Raw genomic sequence first — 14,348 nt, 5'->3', positions numbered from 1 at the left:
CCCACGACCAGGCAGCAAGGTGACATGGTGCACACATCACCATCTCATACCCCACGACCAGGCAGCAAGGTGACATGGTGCACACATCACCATCTCATACCCCACGACCAGGCAGCAAGGTGACATGGTGCACACATCACCATCTCATACCCCACGACCAGGCAGCAAGGTGACATGGTGCACACATCACCATCTCATACCCCACGACCAGGCAGCAAGGTGACATGGTGCACACATCACCATCTCATACCCCACGACCAGGCAGCAAGGTGACATGGTGCACACATCACCATCTCATACCCCACGACCAGGCAGCAAGGTGACATGGTGCACACATCACCATCTCATACCCCACGACCAGGCAGCAAGGTGACATGGTGCACACATCACCATCTCATACCCCACGACCAGGCAGCAAGGTGACATGGTGCACACATCACCATCTCATACCCCACGACCAGGCAGCAAGGTGACATGGTGCACACATCACCATCTCATACCCCACGACCAGGCAGCAAGGTGACATGGTGCACACATCACCATCTCATACCCCACGACCAGGCAGCAAGGTGACATGGTGCACACATCACCATCTCATACCCCACGACCAGGCAGCAAGGTGACATGGTGCACACATCACCATCTCATACCCCACGACCAGGCAGCAAGGTGACATGGTGCACACATCACCATCTCATACCCCACGACCAGGCAGCAAGGTGACATGGTGCACACATCACCATCTCATACCCCACGACCACCGCAGGCAGCAAGGTGACATGGTGCACACATCACCATCTCATACCCCACGACCGTAGCAACACTGCATGTCACGCCCCCCAGCCAGGGTTAATTTTGTCCACTAAAACTACGATAAAAAATGTTCGTTGATTACCTTTTTTCACTGACAAAGACTAAATGAAACGTAAGCTACAGTATATTGACAATTTCAGCAGCAAATACAAAACTGGACTAAAATGTCAGGGAGGGGCCTGGGCCGTGGCTCAGCGGTCCAGGCGCCTTGGCTGGTGGTCCAGTCTGGCGGTGTGCCGCGGGTTCAACTCCCGATCCCGGCGGCCTTTGCTGCATGTCACCCCCCCATCTCTCTCCCCATTTCCTGTCGGCCTGCTGTCTGTCCCTCCATATAAAATATAAAATAAAGGCGAAAGCCACAAAAAAACGACACCCTCAAGGCCCGCCTCTATATATATATATATATATATATATATATATATATATATATATATACACATATATATACATACATACATACATACATACATATATATTGTAGGCAAAATCAACTGTAGATTAAGTCGACTAAAATCTTCATATCTCTCTCTAGGTCGTCCTCAGACGAGCCCTCCATCGTCGTTTCCAGTCATCCCGGTTCTCCATACATCTGGCCAGTTCGTTGGTACTTTGCGCTCAACTAAAACTAGACTAATACTAAATAAAAACATTTCAGATGACTTTATGGCTAAAACTAAATTGAATGTTATTCAAAAGACTAGCACTAAAACAACACTGGCCCCAGCATCCGCTTCAGTAGCGCAGATACTGGGCGACAGCCACACGCATGCGCACACACGTTTGTATTACTATACTTGTGACGACATATACACTTCTTTAACGCACACAAAGGATCCACGTGATGCCCGGATGTAGCAGGACAAACTGCGATCGCAAAAGGAAAATAGAAGTAATGCTCAGTTTAATTTATTTTTAGCTGTCAAACATTTCGATCAGTTTAGATCTTCATCAGGACTTTAACACGATGACGCATTTTTTCTATTTATATATATATATTTTATATATATTTATTTTCTATTTCCTTTTCATAATACATTTTAACCACTTTTCAGAGGCAGTGATTTGACGCGACGTGATGTTTCCTTTCTTTTTTCATGTGCAAGAATCTCAGACGAAAGATATACAGACTCCGTATTCAAGCGCCTTGACTTTTTCTTTTTTTTTAATCATAAAAAAAACAACCATTTCTCTTTTGAAAACCAGGAAGATTGCCCTCCCAATGACTATTTCTAATATTGTACAATACTTATGGGGCCCTCGCAAGTATAGTACACACAAACGCACGTACATACGCACAGCAATCGATTGGAGGCAGACACGCTGCCAGGAGCAGGAGGTGGAGATACATAACTCCTCCGTAGAGCAGGCGATGCCCACATCGCTGCTGTCTGTCGGGCCCAATCCTTGTATCTCCATGTTCCAACATGTTTCTATATATTTCCATAAATGCATTCCCCTACTTCATCATACAAGTGTCACACAAATGTACGGAAATGAGCAAATCTACCAGTTCATTCAACGTGTCGCATTGCAACGTGTTGTAAGCTTGGCTATTTTCATTATACATAATATATATATGTGTGTGTGTGTGTGTATGTATATATATATATATATATATATATATATATGTATATGTGTGTGTGTGTGTGTGTGGTTTCCACTCCACAGCGATGCCATGGAGCAGAACATTGCCCACGCGGTGTGTCTTTCCGCTGCATGCGGGGCGGGCAGGTTTCTGGGTCAGCCAGCTCCAAGCCTCTATCACATTAACCCGTTAAAACCGGGAAAGCATCCGTGTCACAATAATTTTAACCACTTTAACCATATTTTATTTTATGCTTTGGCTATTCAAAAATAGCAGATATACGAGCCCATAGTCATAGTGCATCACTTCATGCCGCTTGCTGCCATTTTAGAAAAATCGTTAAAATGTTTGCAAATCTTATTATCTTATATATCATGTCTTTTTTTCAAAGCAAACATTTTTAACTAAAATATTTGCTTCTGGTGGGCCGAAACCTTGTTTCTATATACTTCCGTAAATGCATGCCCCTACTTAATCATACAAGCGTCACACAAAAGTAGGGAAATCAGCAAATCTACCAGTTCATAACGTGTCCCATCGCAATGTGTTGTGAGCTTGGAAAAATATTTTTGAGATGCAGGGTCGACGGCCAAATGCATTTCATGAAAAAGTTTGAGAATAACTGGTTAAGCAACATGCGTTTCTCAGAAAACTGTTAGGATTTAGGAGACATTTGTAGAATGGTCGTCAGGAGGTTTTTATGGGTTAAAGGGCTTCAACATCGTCCTCATGGAGGGCTAATACTTTGTGGTCTGTAGGATGGAGGCAAACATTTCAAACCAAATGGGTCATCGTGTATCTCAGGGACGTCAGGTTTCTGTGGTCTGATGCCGATCCTGATTTCGGGAGAGTCCTAGACCCCGCCGATTACTGATGTTTTGACCAATATTTGTTGTGCTAAATTAAGCAAACAAATAACAAACATCTACCAAAGAGTTTGTGTTAATTCTTACACAAAGTCTTTGGTAGATATATTTTTTTATAAAATAAAGGATATGAAACGTCATTAAACTGAGAGCTCAATAAAAGGAGTAGCCTAGGTACCCCAAGCGGATACATCCCTTTTTTGTTTTACCCCATTTTCTCCCCAATTTATGTACAGTGTGGAATTTAGCCACAACTTTAGCTGGTTTTATTTGACATGTCTGAGACAGGTAGGCTATATTAAGTGGTGGTCGTCATCATCATAGCCGGAAGTTATGATGAAACGTGGCAAAAAACGACTTTCTGGCCTTGACAAGAAAAGTCCTATCTGATTGCGTTAAACAACATTAAATTCCCTTTGCCACTCACTTTGCCTGCCACTCACTTTGCCATTCACTTTATGCATGCGCATACCCTCTATTAAACATTAGCCTTTCAGGTGCTATTGCATTGTTACAGTAAATCCACAAATTGGAATAACAAAATTATGACATTGTTATAATATAAAATGGCTTTGGCTCCCTCTGTCATTTCATCCTGACGCCGGGCCTGACACACGTTGCCTCTGTTAGCTCCATCGTGTTATAACTAGGATATCTTAAAAGTAATAACTTCAAAAAACAAGTAATTGACAGATTTAGATATGTCTGTGAATGTTAAATGATAGCACCAGTGGCGTTTCACCGATTGAGAACATTGGCTGTATTTCTAATCAATGCCAGAGTCATATCTTTTTGAGCACAGTTAGACGTGATTTATTGTTGTTTGAGCACGGCTGGAGAGCTCATTTTGACCTATCAAAACGCTTGGCCGTAACCACTGGTCTCATTTGGCAAAGTGTCCTCTCCCTGTGCAAGATGAATTGGCAGGTTAATTGTTAACACAATCCATGCCAATACATTACAATACAGGTGCCAGCGTTTCTATATATATATATATATATATATATATATATATATATATATAAAACGTAACCTGACGTTGGGTTTTTAAAGTGAGAGTGAGAAGCTGATCCGCTCTGCTAATTGATATAACTGACTGGCATGAGGTAATTAGTAATTTTGCAGCACCTGCAATTTCAATAGTAACCTATAAACATTTGAAAAGGCTTTCATATACTATTCATATTTTTTCTAATAAGGTTTGGCCTTATAGATAGAAATGTGGTCATTTTTGTATCGTTTTGGATATTAATTGATTCATTCATTCATTCATTCATTCATTAAAACAAAAATGTTCGCACAAGGCCTCGCATTTGTGCATGTCCTTACTTCTTTTCACTGCTTATATCAGCTATTACTTCAATGTTGGGCAGGTGCTGAGCGAAAATAAACCCTCCCTCACTGTGGACTCCTGAAGGAGGCCCACCTGTCCTCTCACCTGTCCACTCACTGTGGACTCCTGAAGCAGGCCCACCTGTCCTCTCACCTGTCCACTCACTGTGGACTCCTGAAGCAGGCCCACCTGTCCTCTCAGGCCTGTGGACTCCTGAAACAGGCCCACCTGTCCTCTCAGGACCCTCACTCACTGTGGACTCCTGAAGCAGGCCCACCTGTCCTCTCAGGCCTGTGGACTCCTGAAACAGGCCCACCTGTCCTCTCAGGACCCTCACTCACTGTGGACTCCTGAAGCAGGCCCACCTGTCCTCTCAGGACCCTCACTCACTGTGGACTCCTGAAGCAGGCCCACCTGTCCTCTCAGGCCCCAAATTGAATTTGACACATGTTGAACAACTCTCCTTTCTCTGCTGTGTGTTTTCAGCCTTCACCATGATGATCATCCTGGCTCTGATCCGCATCAGCAAAGGGACGGGCCAGGGCCACCCGCCCGTGGCCAACCTGTCCGGAGTGCCCAACCTGTTTGGGGTGTGCGTGTACTCCTTCATGTGCCAGCACTCTCTTCCCAGCCTGGTGACGCCCATCTCAGACAAGAAGCGCGTGGGCACCCTGGTGCTGGTGGACTACACGCTCATCCTGGTCTTCTACGTGCTTCTCGGCTTCACTGCCATCTTCTGTTTCCAGGTAGGGATTGAACGCTAACAAACCTATTCCGTAGGGATGCACCGATATGGAAATGCTTGGCCCATACTGATGTTTAAAATAAGAATTTAGCCGATACTGATACCGATATTTGTTTATTTATTTTAGTTTTTAGTTATTATTTCCCCTTTTTGTGCCAGGGAAACAAATAAATCTTCATTATAAGAAATTACTTTTGGGAATGTGCAGAAACACAACATAATTCCCTGGTGTGATTTCCTGAAAATGTTACATTTTGGAGTAGGCTGGTTTCTGCCCAACAACAGAGAAATAGTACATTTTCCAATCAATTGGCAATGAATTAATTGTTAACAACTTTGGATTAATGATCGTAACAATTTAACACATTAAAACCGGGAAAGCATCTTCATTTCAGATTTTAGTGTTGGCTATACGATTAGATTTTTACTCTGATTTTTACATGATCAGTAACATTATGTAGTACATCTCAGTGACATCACAAAGATGTACTTCGTAATGTTACTGATCACGTTTCAGACCTCCAGTTCTAGGCAACACAGAATGGGGGAACCTTTTTATTATTTCCACACAACAACTCTAATGTATATTAATGACATAGTAAAATGTAGAAAATTTGTGGTATTCCCCTTTAAGTCCTCAGGTCTTCTTAACGGGTTAAAAACTGACCCCTCCAATTGTCTGCAGGGCTCGCTGCTGCACGACATGTACACGCTCAACTTCACGGACGACTGCGACGTGCTGGACGTGCCCGTGCTGCGCTACTTCCTGGGCCTGTTCCCCGTGTTCACCATCAGCACCAACTTCCCCATCATCGCCGTGACGCTGCGCAACAACTGGAAGACGCTGTTCCACCGCGACGGCGGCACCTACCCGTGGGTGGTGGACCGCGTGGTCTTCCCGCTCATCACCCTGGCGCCGCCCATCACCGTGGCCTTCTGCACGCACAACCTGGAGTCGCTGGTGGGCATCACGGGCGCCTACGCCGGCACGGGCATCCAGTACATCGTCCCGGCGCTGCTGGTGTACTACGGCCGCCGGCACCTGGGGCCCGTGTTGGGCCGTGACGCCGTCAACAAACACTGCTCGCCCTTCCGCCACAACTTCTGGGTGGGCTTTGTGGTGCTGTGGGCCACCTTCTGCCTCATGTTCGTCACGGCCAACATCATCCTCACGGACACCAAGAAGTGAAGGGCTTCAGGTTTCAGAACTTGGGTTTGCGTACCGAAAAACGCGGATCTGCGAGCTCAGCCGGGACACGTTATGAGCTTGTACAGTAGATCAGCTGTTTTCCAAATCCAAAGAGAAAAAAGAATACTCAAGTATACGCAAGGCTTTTGTAAGTGATATTTGTTTTTAACCACATGAATCCTTTTGCTTTTTGTTAATAGGGTTAAAGCTCAATATTGTGATAATAATCATTGCTATTGAGTGTTTGGTTCAGTAACAGGGGTCTCCTCATCTCTCCAACTCTTAAACAAATGTGTGTGAAGAGTTCCAGTTCTTTGGGTTAACACTTCTCAGTTCTCTGTCCTAATTGGATAACTGATTGGTATCCCAAACCGTAAAATGTATTTTTTTGTTTACTAAAGAGCTTGGGAGACGGGGAGACCCCTGTTGCTGAACAAACACTCTATCGCAATGAGTACTATCAGAATATAGAGCTAATCATTTTTTAACAAAAACAAGTATCACTTAATGCACCTTTCTTTTTCTTTTTTTGTGACAAAAATATCTGACCTAAAGGCTGACCTGAGTCAGCCTTTAGTGTTCATATAAGATCTGATTTATGGATTAGCTTTTTTTGGTTTTCCTTTTCTGTTACTTTTTTTTTGGGAGGGTTATCTTTCTCTATCCTTATTCCTGTACCTCAGGTCTGACAGAACACGTTACAGGTCGGGATAGTGTGCCTTTTTTACGGGACTGTAAATTAAAATGTAATTAAGAGTAATTTATCGTATTTGTTGAAAAAGGGACCAAGTAATCTTAGTGACTATTATTCCAGTGGTGAAAACCTCTGGTACCGTATCTGACGACAACAACAACAAGAAGAAGAACAGGGGGTGAATGGGAACGGAATCCTGGCTTGTTTTGGGACGAGAGAGTCCTTTTGGCAGTGTTTTGTTTTCACTGGACAATCAATTATTATTATCTTTTCTTTTTTTATGCAAGGTTTTTTGCACTACGCCGTCATGTCTGTAACGTCTCATTTAATTTCTAAACAAACAGTCGATCGTCCTTTTCCTACAAAATGTCCCAGCAAAAGGTTTCCTCAAAATGTTCTCAAGCAAACTGACAAGATGGGCAAGCAGCAATACTAGAAAATAACGCGTTTTGTTTTTGGTGAGACTGTATAAATGTTGGATCTATAATGCACTACAATCGCATTCATAATGCATTATAATGCACTTACAAGGCTTCATAACACTCGTAACGACTTATAACTGACTAGTCATAATGTGCTCTTCCTTTCAGATTATAATGCATTATGACCTGCACTATAATACTTCATGAACCTCGTTAGAAGTTCTCCCACTCTACATGATTATAAACATTTATAACAAGTGTTTTAAAACCTTGTAAGCGCAATATAATGCATTATAGACCCAACCTTACACTGTACAGTCTTACCGCATTTTCCAACGGCATCCTCTGTGTCCTACAATGTAGCATAGAGGAGACTCTGGATGGGAGAAAGAAAAGATTGATCGAATGTGCAGATGAATCGGGGATAATCAGACTCTTCATGGCTCTATATTGTCACTGTCGGGCAGAAACCTTGTATCTCCATATTCCCCCTTATTTTGTAAACCATGCCCTACTTTGTCATTCAACAGCGCCACACAAAAGCAACAAAAATAAGTATTTGAAAAAGTTATTGAAAGTAAAAGTGGTTAATTGAGTTTTGTGCGTGTAATAAAATATTGACCCTATGAAAAGTATTAACAAGAGCTTTTGTGTGACACTGTAGTATGATAAAGTAGGGCGTTCATTTATACACACACACAAAAATAACACAAAAAGTTCATATGGCGATAAGAGGTTTCTGCCCGACAACAATGATAATACCAGTAGTTCACCGGTGGCTGCCTCCAGACTCCTGTTGCACCCGACCCCACCCCACCCCACCCCACCCCATCCCGGTGAACAATGAACTTCTCTCCCCTGACAGATCTGCACTGACAGATTAGCCTCGAGGAGGAGAGACTCCATCTCGGTTTATCAGCGGACACACACACACACACTCCGCAGTAGTTCAGCCACAGGGCATGTCTGCCATCCTTTTTAATGCTCAACAAGCCATTTAACACCCAACGTTCAGCTCTCACCCTGTCTGTCTCGCTCTGCTGCCGTTGCTTTTTTTCCCCTTCCTTTCAATAAGGTTCTCAACCTATGGGCCAGGCTGTGTGGATACTACCGCAAGTGGGTAATTTGATAGCTTCAATTATATACATATATAGTTTTCTTTGTGATACCAAATGCGTAGGAACTGAAAAGTATACTATGTTGGTTCCATTGATCCAAGCCAGGACCCGACGCGACTCGTTGTGGTCTTGTCGATCGGCTATTTCCGTTCGAGTGACAGAATAATGTGTTTGTTAAAGCGTTAACTGTCGCTAACTGTTGGACAGGTTGATGACGTCAAAATACACAATTCCGATTGCTTGCAAATAACAGTCAGTCCTAAAGATAGATATCATTTTTCGGATTCTCCCGCCGTCTGATCGAAGCCATTAAAACTCGCCAGGCGAGGTGAACGAATGTGTGTTCACCTAAGAGCAGGTGAACGAGGCTCTGAGGTGAACAAACATGGAGCTTTGTCTGAGAAGTTCTGAGGCCGACGCAGGGTGAAGGGCAGTCAAGGAGGACGCAGGTGAAGGGCAGTCAAGGAGGACGCAGGTGAAGGGCAGTCAAGGAGGACGCAGGTGAAGGGCAGTCAAGGAGGACGCAGGTGAAGGGCAGTCAAGGAGGACGCAGGTGAAGGGCAGTCAAGGAGGACGCAGGTGAAGGGCAGTCAGGAGGACGCAGGTGAAGGGCAGTCAAGGAGGACGCAGGTGAAGGGCAGTCAAGGAGGACGCAGGTGAAGGGCAGTCAAGGAGGACGCAGGTGAAGGGCAGTCAGGAGGTCACCAGCCAGCCAAAACAGCACAGCACTGATACTATGTATTAATGCCGCCAACAATCTCGTTAGTCGCCGTCACCCGGGTTGGCCGGATTGACTCACACATCCCACATCGATGTCAGGTCTTTACATTGGAGTTTAGCTGTTTTGTTTTAGGCCTGTTAAAATGAGATTTTATACTAGATCAACATGGTGTTCCGGGGACCACCATAGGGTCGAAGTGGATTTTATAGTGTAGATTGAGGGTATTGAATGATCCGTGGCTGAAGGCATATGAAACTCCTTGAAATTAAACGGGTTGAGAGTAACAGAGATACTGTAGATTAAACATGGCGGCTTCATTCTCTGCTTAAGCGTGGAGTCTCCTATTGCTAATGAATCGATGCCCTCACTTATCCCTGTCCAGCCTTCTTCCCCCCCTCATCACATCACACGTCTCACAGTTATATAGCTTCTGGTTTATATTCCTCTGTAGTCTAAGTCTATACATTGGGGAGCACTAAGTCTTCTTCCGTCTCTCCACAATAGTTGTTAATGTTGACTGGTCAAACCTTTGTGTTATCTGCGGTATTTTGTTGTCACGGTTGCGTTTTGTTTTGATGGTGCTAGCTATTCGGCTAGCACGGTGATGAATGCTGTAGCCTTGTTATGGGAAGAAATAGAGGAAACCAGTCTTTTTTTGCACAAACCACTCAACATTGCACATAATTTGCAATGCCACATCTGCCTCTGAAACCGTGTCTCAATATGTTTTTGCAGCATTTATTTTTGGGAGAAACAGGAATGATGGCTTACTTGGAAAATCGGTCAAATGTTAATTGCCTGTTTAGTGATGCTTGGGATGCCATGAATTCCTAGGCTACAGTCTTAGCCTTAGTCGTATGATTCAAATGGCATTTACAGATGTAGCAAGTAAAAATGCACACAATGTAGTCGAACATGCAATGGAAAACGGTTAAACAAATGTAGCGTGCTGTTGCTTCGCTTCAAAAATTATAAAATGTATGATTAACTATTCAATCGATCTAAGATGCGGTCATATGTGAAGTGAAAATAGTTGAAACTATATTTACTTAATAAATGTGAGACAATATATTTTTCTTTTTTCTACCTAAATTCAAAAGACAAACTACAAACATTTTCATAAATTACTTCAAAATAAGTTAATGAATAAAATGTCGCCTGTAAGTGTTTTGTAGTAAGCTTGTAGACATATCAACTTGATATACGTTTTTGACCACCTCATCTGTGCCAGTGACTCCCATAAAAGATTTGTGTTGTAATGTTTCAGATTTTGTACTTAGATTATTTGAAAATACAAGCTTAAAACGCTTTGCAACATGTGAGCTTGTACGTAGGTCTGCTATTTTCACATAGTCAATGTACTGTAAGCTATATAGGGTTAATGTGGTTAAACTGAAGCAAGCTCAAATTAAGCTACTACAGTCTACACTTTAGAAACAAACACAACTACCAATATTCACAATCAACTTCACTGGAAAACAAGCCCAAAGGTCGTTTTAACAAGCAGACCTGGCAACAGTGCTCAATGGACAAGTAGAGAGACCACCTCCAACCAAGTGGACTGCAAGCCTCGTCTGCAAAGAGTAAAACGTTTATTTTTTCACAATTTTTGAATAAGCACTCTGGAGCTGGCTGTGTGGCGATGGGGATTCACTCTGGAGCTGGCTGTGTGGCCATGGGGATTCACTCTGGAGCTGGCTGTGTGGCCATGGGGATTCACTCTGGAGCTGGCTGTGTGACCATGGCGATTCACTCTGGAGCTGGCTGTGTGGCGATGGGGATTCACTCTGGAGCTGGCTGTGTGGCCATGGGGATTCACTCTGGAGCTGGCTGTGTGGCCATGGGGATTCACTCTGGAGCTGGCTGTGTGGCCATGGGGATTCACTCTGGAGCTGGCTGTGTGGCCATGGGGATTCACTCTGGAGCTGGCTGTGTGGCGATGGGGATTCACTCTGGAGCTGGCTGTGTGGCGATGGGGATTCACTCTGGAGCTGGCTGTGTGGCCATGGGGATTCACTCTGGAGCTGGCTGTGTGGCCATGGGGATTCACTCTGGAGCTGGCTGTGTGGCCATGGGGATTCACTCTGGAGCTGGCTGTGTGGCCATGGGGATTCACTCTGGAGCTGGCTGTGTGGCCATGGGGATTCACTCTGGAGCTGGCTGTGTGGCCATGGGGATTCAAGGTACTTGCATACAAGCTCTAGTTAAAAAAAAAACATTTTAATGGCATTATCCTTCACGTTTATTTCCCCTGTCTTCTTGTGCGATAGTTTTTCTTTTTTTATTATTCTCCCCAGAATGTGATGGACGAGCCGGTTTTCCATCTTGAATTAAATGTACAAATATATGAAAGCAAGATTGATGTATATGTAAGTGGAAATGGATGCATCTTATGACTGAAAATACGAGTGTGTGTTTGTCTAACTTTGAAACGTGTTGTGTGCTTCAATGACTCATAAGCCTGATTTGATCTTAGTCATGCAATGGTGACGTGTGCTGGAAATAGCAGATCTATCTGTGGATCTGCTATTTTTGGTATGTGACACCATATTGTATACGAGCATAAATTTGCCCTTATGGACTTTCCGAAATGTGCCTTTTTTATTGGAGTATGTTTCCCCTTGACCTTGTCAGCCCTTGTTGTTTTGTTTAATTAGTTTTGTTTCTTTTGTAAAAATGTCTGCATGCAAGCCTTTCATTTAACTGACAATCGGTGTATGCTAAAAACTGATTTATTTTATATTTTTGTTCTTTTTGAAATGTTTGAATCTACAGTCTACAGTATGTCTGGTTTACATTGATTTGGTCTACCGGTGATTCCACAATTTGCATCAATATTTAATATCTGTTTGTGTTTTTATTTTGTTTCACAAAGAAATAAAGTTTTTTGTTGTTCACCTGAAACTTTTCAACTTCAGTTGCTTAAAGTGTATATTACACTAGCGTAATATAATAACGTATAAAGTCTGGTCAAAAACTAATTCACTTGAATGGAGTAAAAGGCTTATGCAGCCAACAGGAGGGGAAATAGCGGCATCTGCTGGGCCATTAATGCATGCTGATAATGACTTCCTATTTGTATTGCCTGGTTGTCCGGTTGTAGGCCGTTTGTTTGACGTATGTTTGTGGGTAGTTTCCTTAATTCACCATATTCACACGGTGGCCATCTTGCCATTAAGTTAATGTAATCGCGTTATTATGGATCCCACCGCAGTTCTAGGAAAGCCCCGCTGTGATTGGCCAGTAGTCGCTGTGATTGACAGTTCTTGTTTTTGCACCTATTCCTAAACCTAACCGCAAACCTAACCTCAGTAAAACTATACCTAAACCTAACCTTAACCCTAAACCTCAGTAAAACTATGCCTGCCCGGGAGCCAATCAGACACATGGTAAGGCGGGTCTATCCCATAGCGTTGGTGGGATTCATAATCACGCTGCTATGGTTCATGAAAGAACAATAAAAAAGAAATGGCTGCCAAGGGTCAACGCACAGCATGTGTTCTGAACTTGCCGCTTCACACGCGTCAAGACTCCACAGTGTCAGAAATCCGCCTCATGTTTCCCATATAAGTGGACGGAGAAGCTGACACGAATCACGTGCAAGTTCTGCCTATCCCTTTATTAAAAATAGCCGATCTACAAGCTGTCAACATGTCGCATCGCGACGTGTTGACAGCTATTTTATGCGCGCACCTATGGTGAAGTACTGTATCTAACACTTTCACAGGGCCTCTCCAGTCATGGTGTGGGGGTGTGTGTGTGTGTGTGTGTGTGTGTGTGTGTGTGTGTGTGTGTGTGTGTGCGCGTGCGTGTGCGTGCTTGCGTGTGTACACTTGTGAGGTAGGCCTACTTTCCAATTTCCATCCCCCCTCCACCTGACTTCCCTGTCCCTGTTACAGCAGCTCGGTGTAATATTTTTTATTTATTATCATAATAAACCCCTCGCCTTTCAATTTTGGCAAGGAGGCTGCTACGATGTAATCTAATTCCCCCTCTTGCCCTCTTATGTATGTGGGGGCGTGTCTGTGTGTTTGGGGGTACAATTACAACAGGAAATTAAAACGTGGCGCGGCTTAATTTATTCACAGTGAGTTTAATTTATCTGTGGTTTATACAGCACTTTTTATTTTTTTTTCCCTGCTGTCGATGCATGAAAAAAAGCCTTTTTTTCTCCCCCATAATCCTGTTTGCCTGGTCAGCACTATAATACTAATTGATTGTAATATTTAAAATTGATAGCCATTCTTAGCTCTTTTAGATCTAATCTATCCACTAAAGTTTCGAGCTAAAGCTTGCTGTGGTGGAAAGTAACTATAAGTGCATTTGCTTGAGCACTGTACTGTTGTACTGTAGCCTGCTTGGTGATGCCTGATTCACATGGTGGAAAAAGCACTACATTCTACATTTTACACTACAGTTAAAGGACCACTTCACCACTTTTCAACTTATCTTCATATAATTGGTCCTCACTAATGTTCATGATAAAATACCACAATTTTTTTCTACTCAGTCTGTGTCTCATAGGAGGGCTGTGGGCAGTTCAGAAACCTGTCCACCAGTGACATCATCGTTAGGCAGATCTTTTTTTAAACAAGATCGTGGTGTTTTATCATGAACATTAGTGAGGACCAATTATATGAAGGCAGGTTGAAAAGTGGTGAAGTGGTCCTTTAAGTAAAAGTATCAATTCTGCAATGGTTGTTACAAGTAAAAGTTGTTACTCAAAGGTAAAGGAAGACTGTGCTGTTGCAGGTAGCACATAGCTCAATGAGTTAGGACATATTGGCTACATGATCTGGAGGTTGTGGGTTCAAACCCCACTCAAGTCTTTACTTTCAAGACCGATTTCTAGAAGAACAACT

At 43.3% G+C, this 14,348-nt stretch overlaps 1 protein-coding gene across 4 annotated transcripts in view; it reads left to right on the top strand.

Moving 5' to 3' along the window:
• tmem104 (transmembrane protein 104) overlaps positions 1-10,641 on the top strand; it is a 118,638-nt gene extending 107,997 nt beyond the window's left edge. For 2 of the 4 annotated variants that reach the window (XM_079521289.1, XM_079521288.1), the window contains exons 10-11: positions 5,084-5,343; positions 6,028-10,641. In XM_079521289.1, coding sequence (XP_079377415.1) covers positions 5,084-5,343; positions 6,028-6,531 — 764 coding nt within the window. In that variant the 3' untranslated portion in view covers positions 6,532-10,641. The remainder of the gene's footprint in view (positions 1-5,083; positions 5,344-6,027) is intronic. The other 2 variants (XR_013791614.1, XM_079521290.1) reach the window with 2 other exon arrangements.
• Positions 10,642-14,348: the final 3,707 nt, after the last annotated feature.

This window comes from Electrona antarctica, assembly GCF_951216825.1.
Source record: "Electrona antarctica genome assembly, chromosome: 14".
In the NCBI taxonomy this organism is placed as follows: Eukaryota; Metazoa; Chordata; class Actinopteri; order Myctophiformes; family Myctophidae; genus Electrona; species Electrona antarctica.
This window is presented reverse-complemented; position numbering and strand designations above follow the sequence as displayed.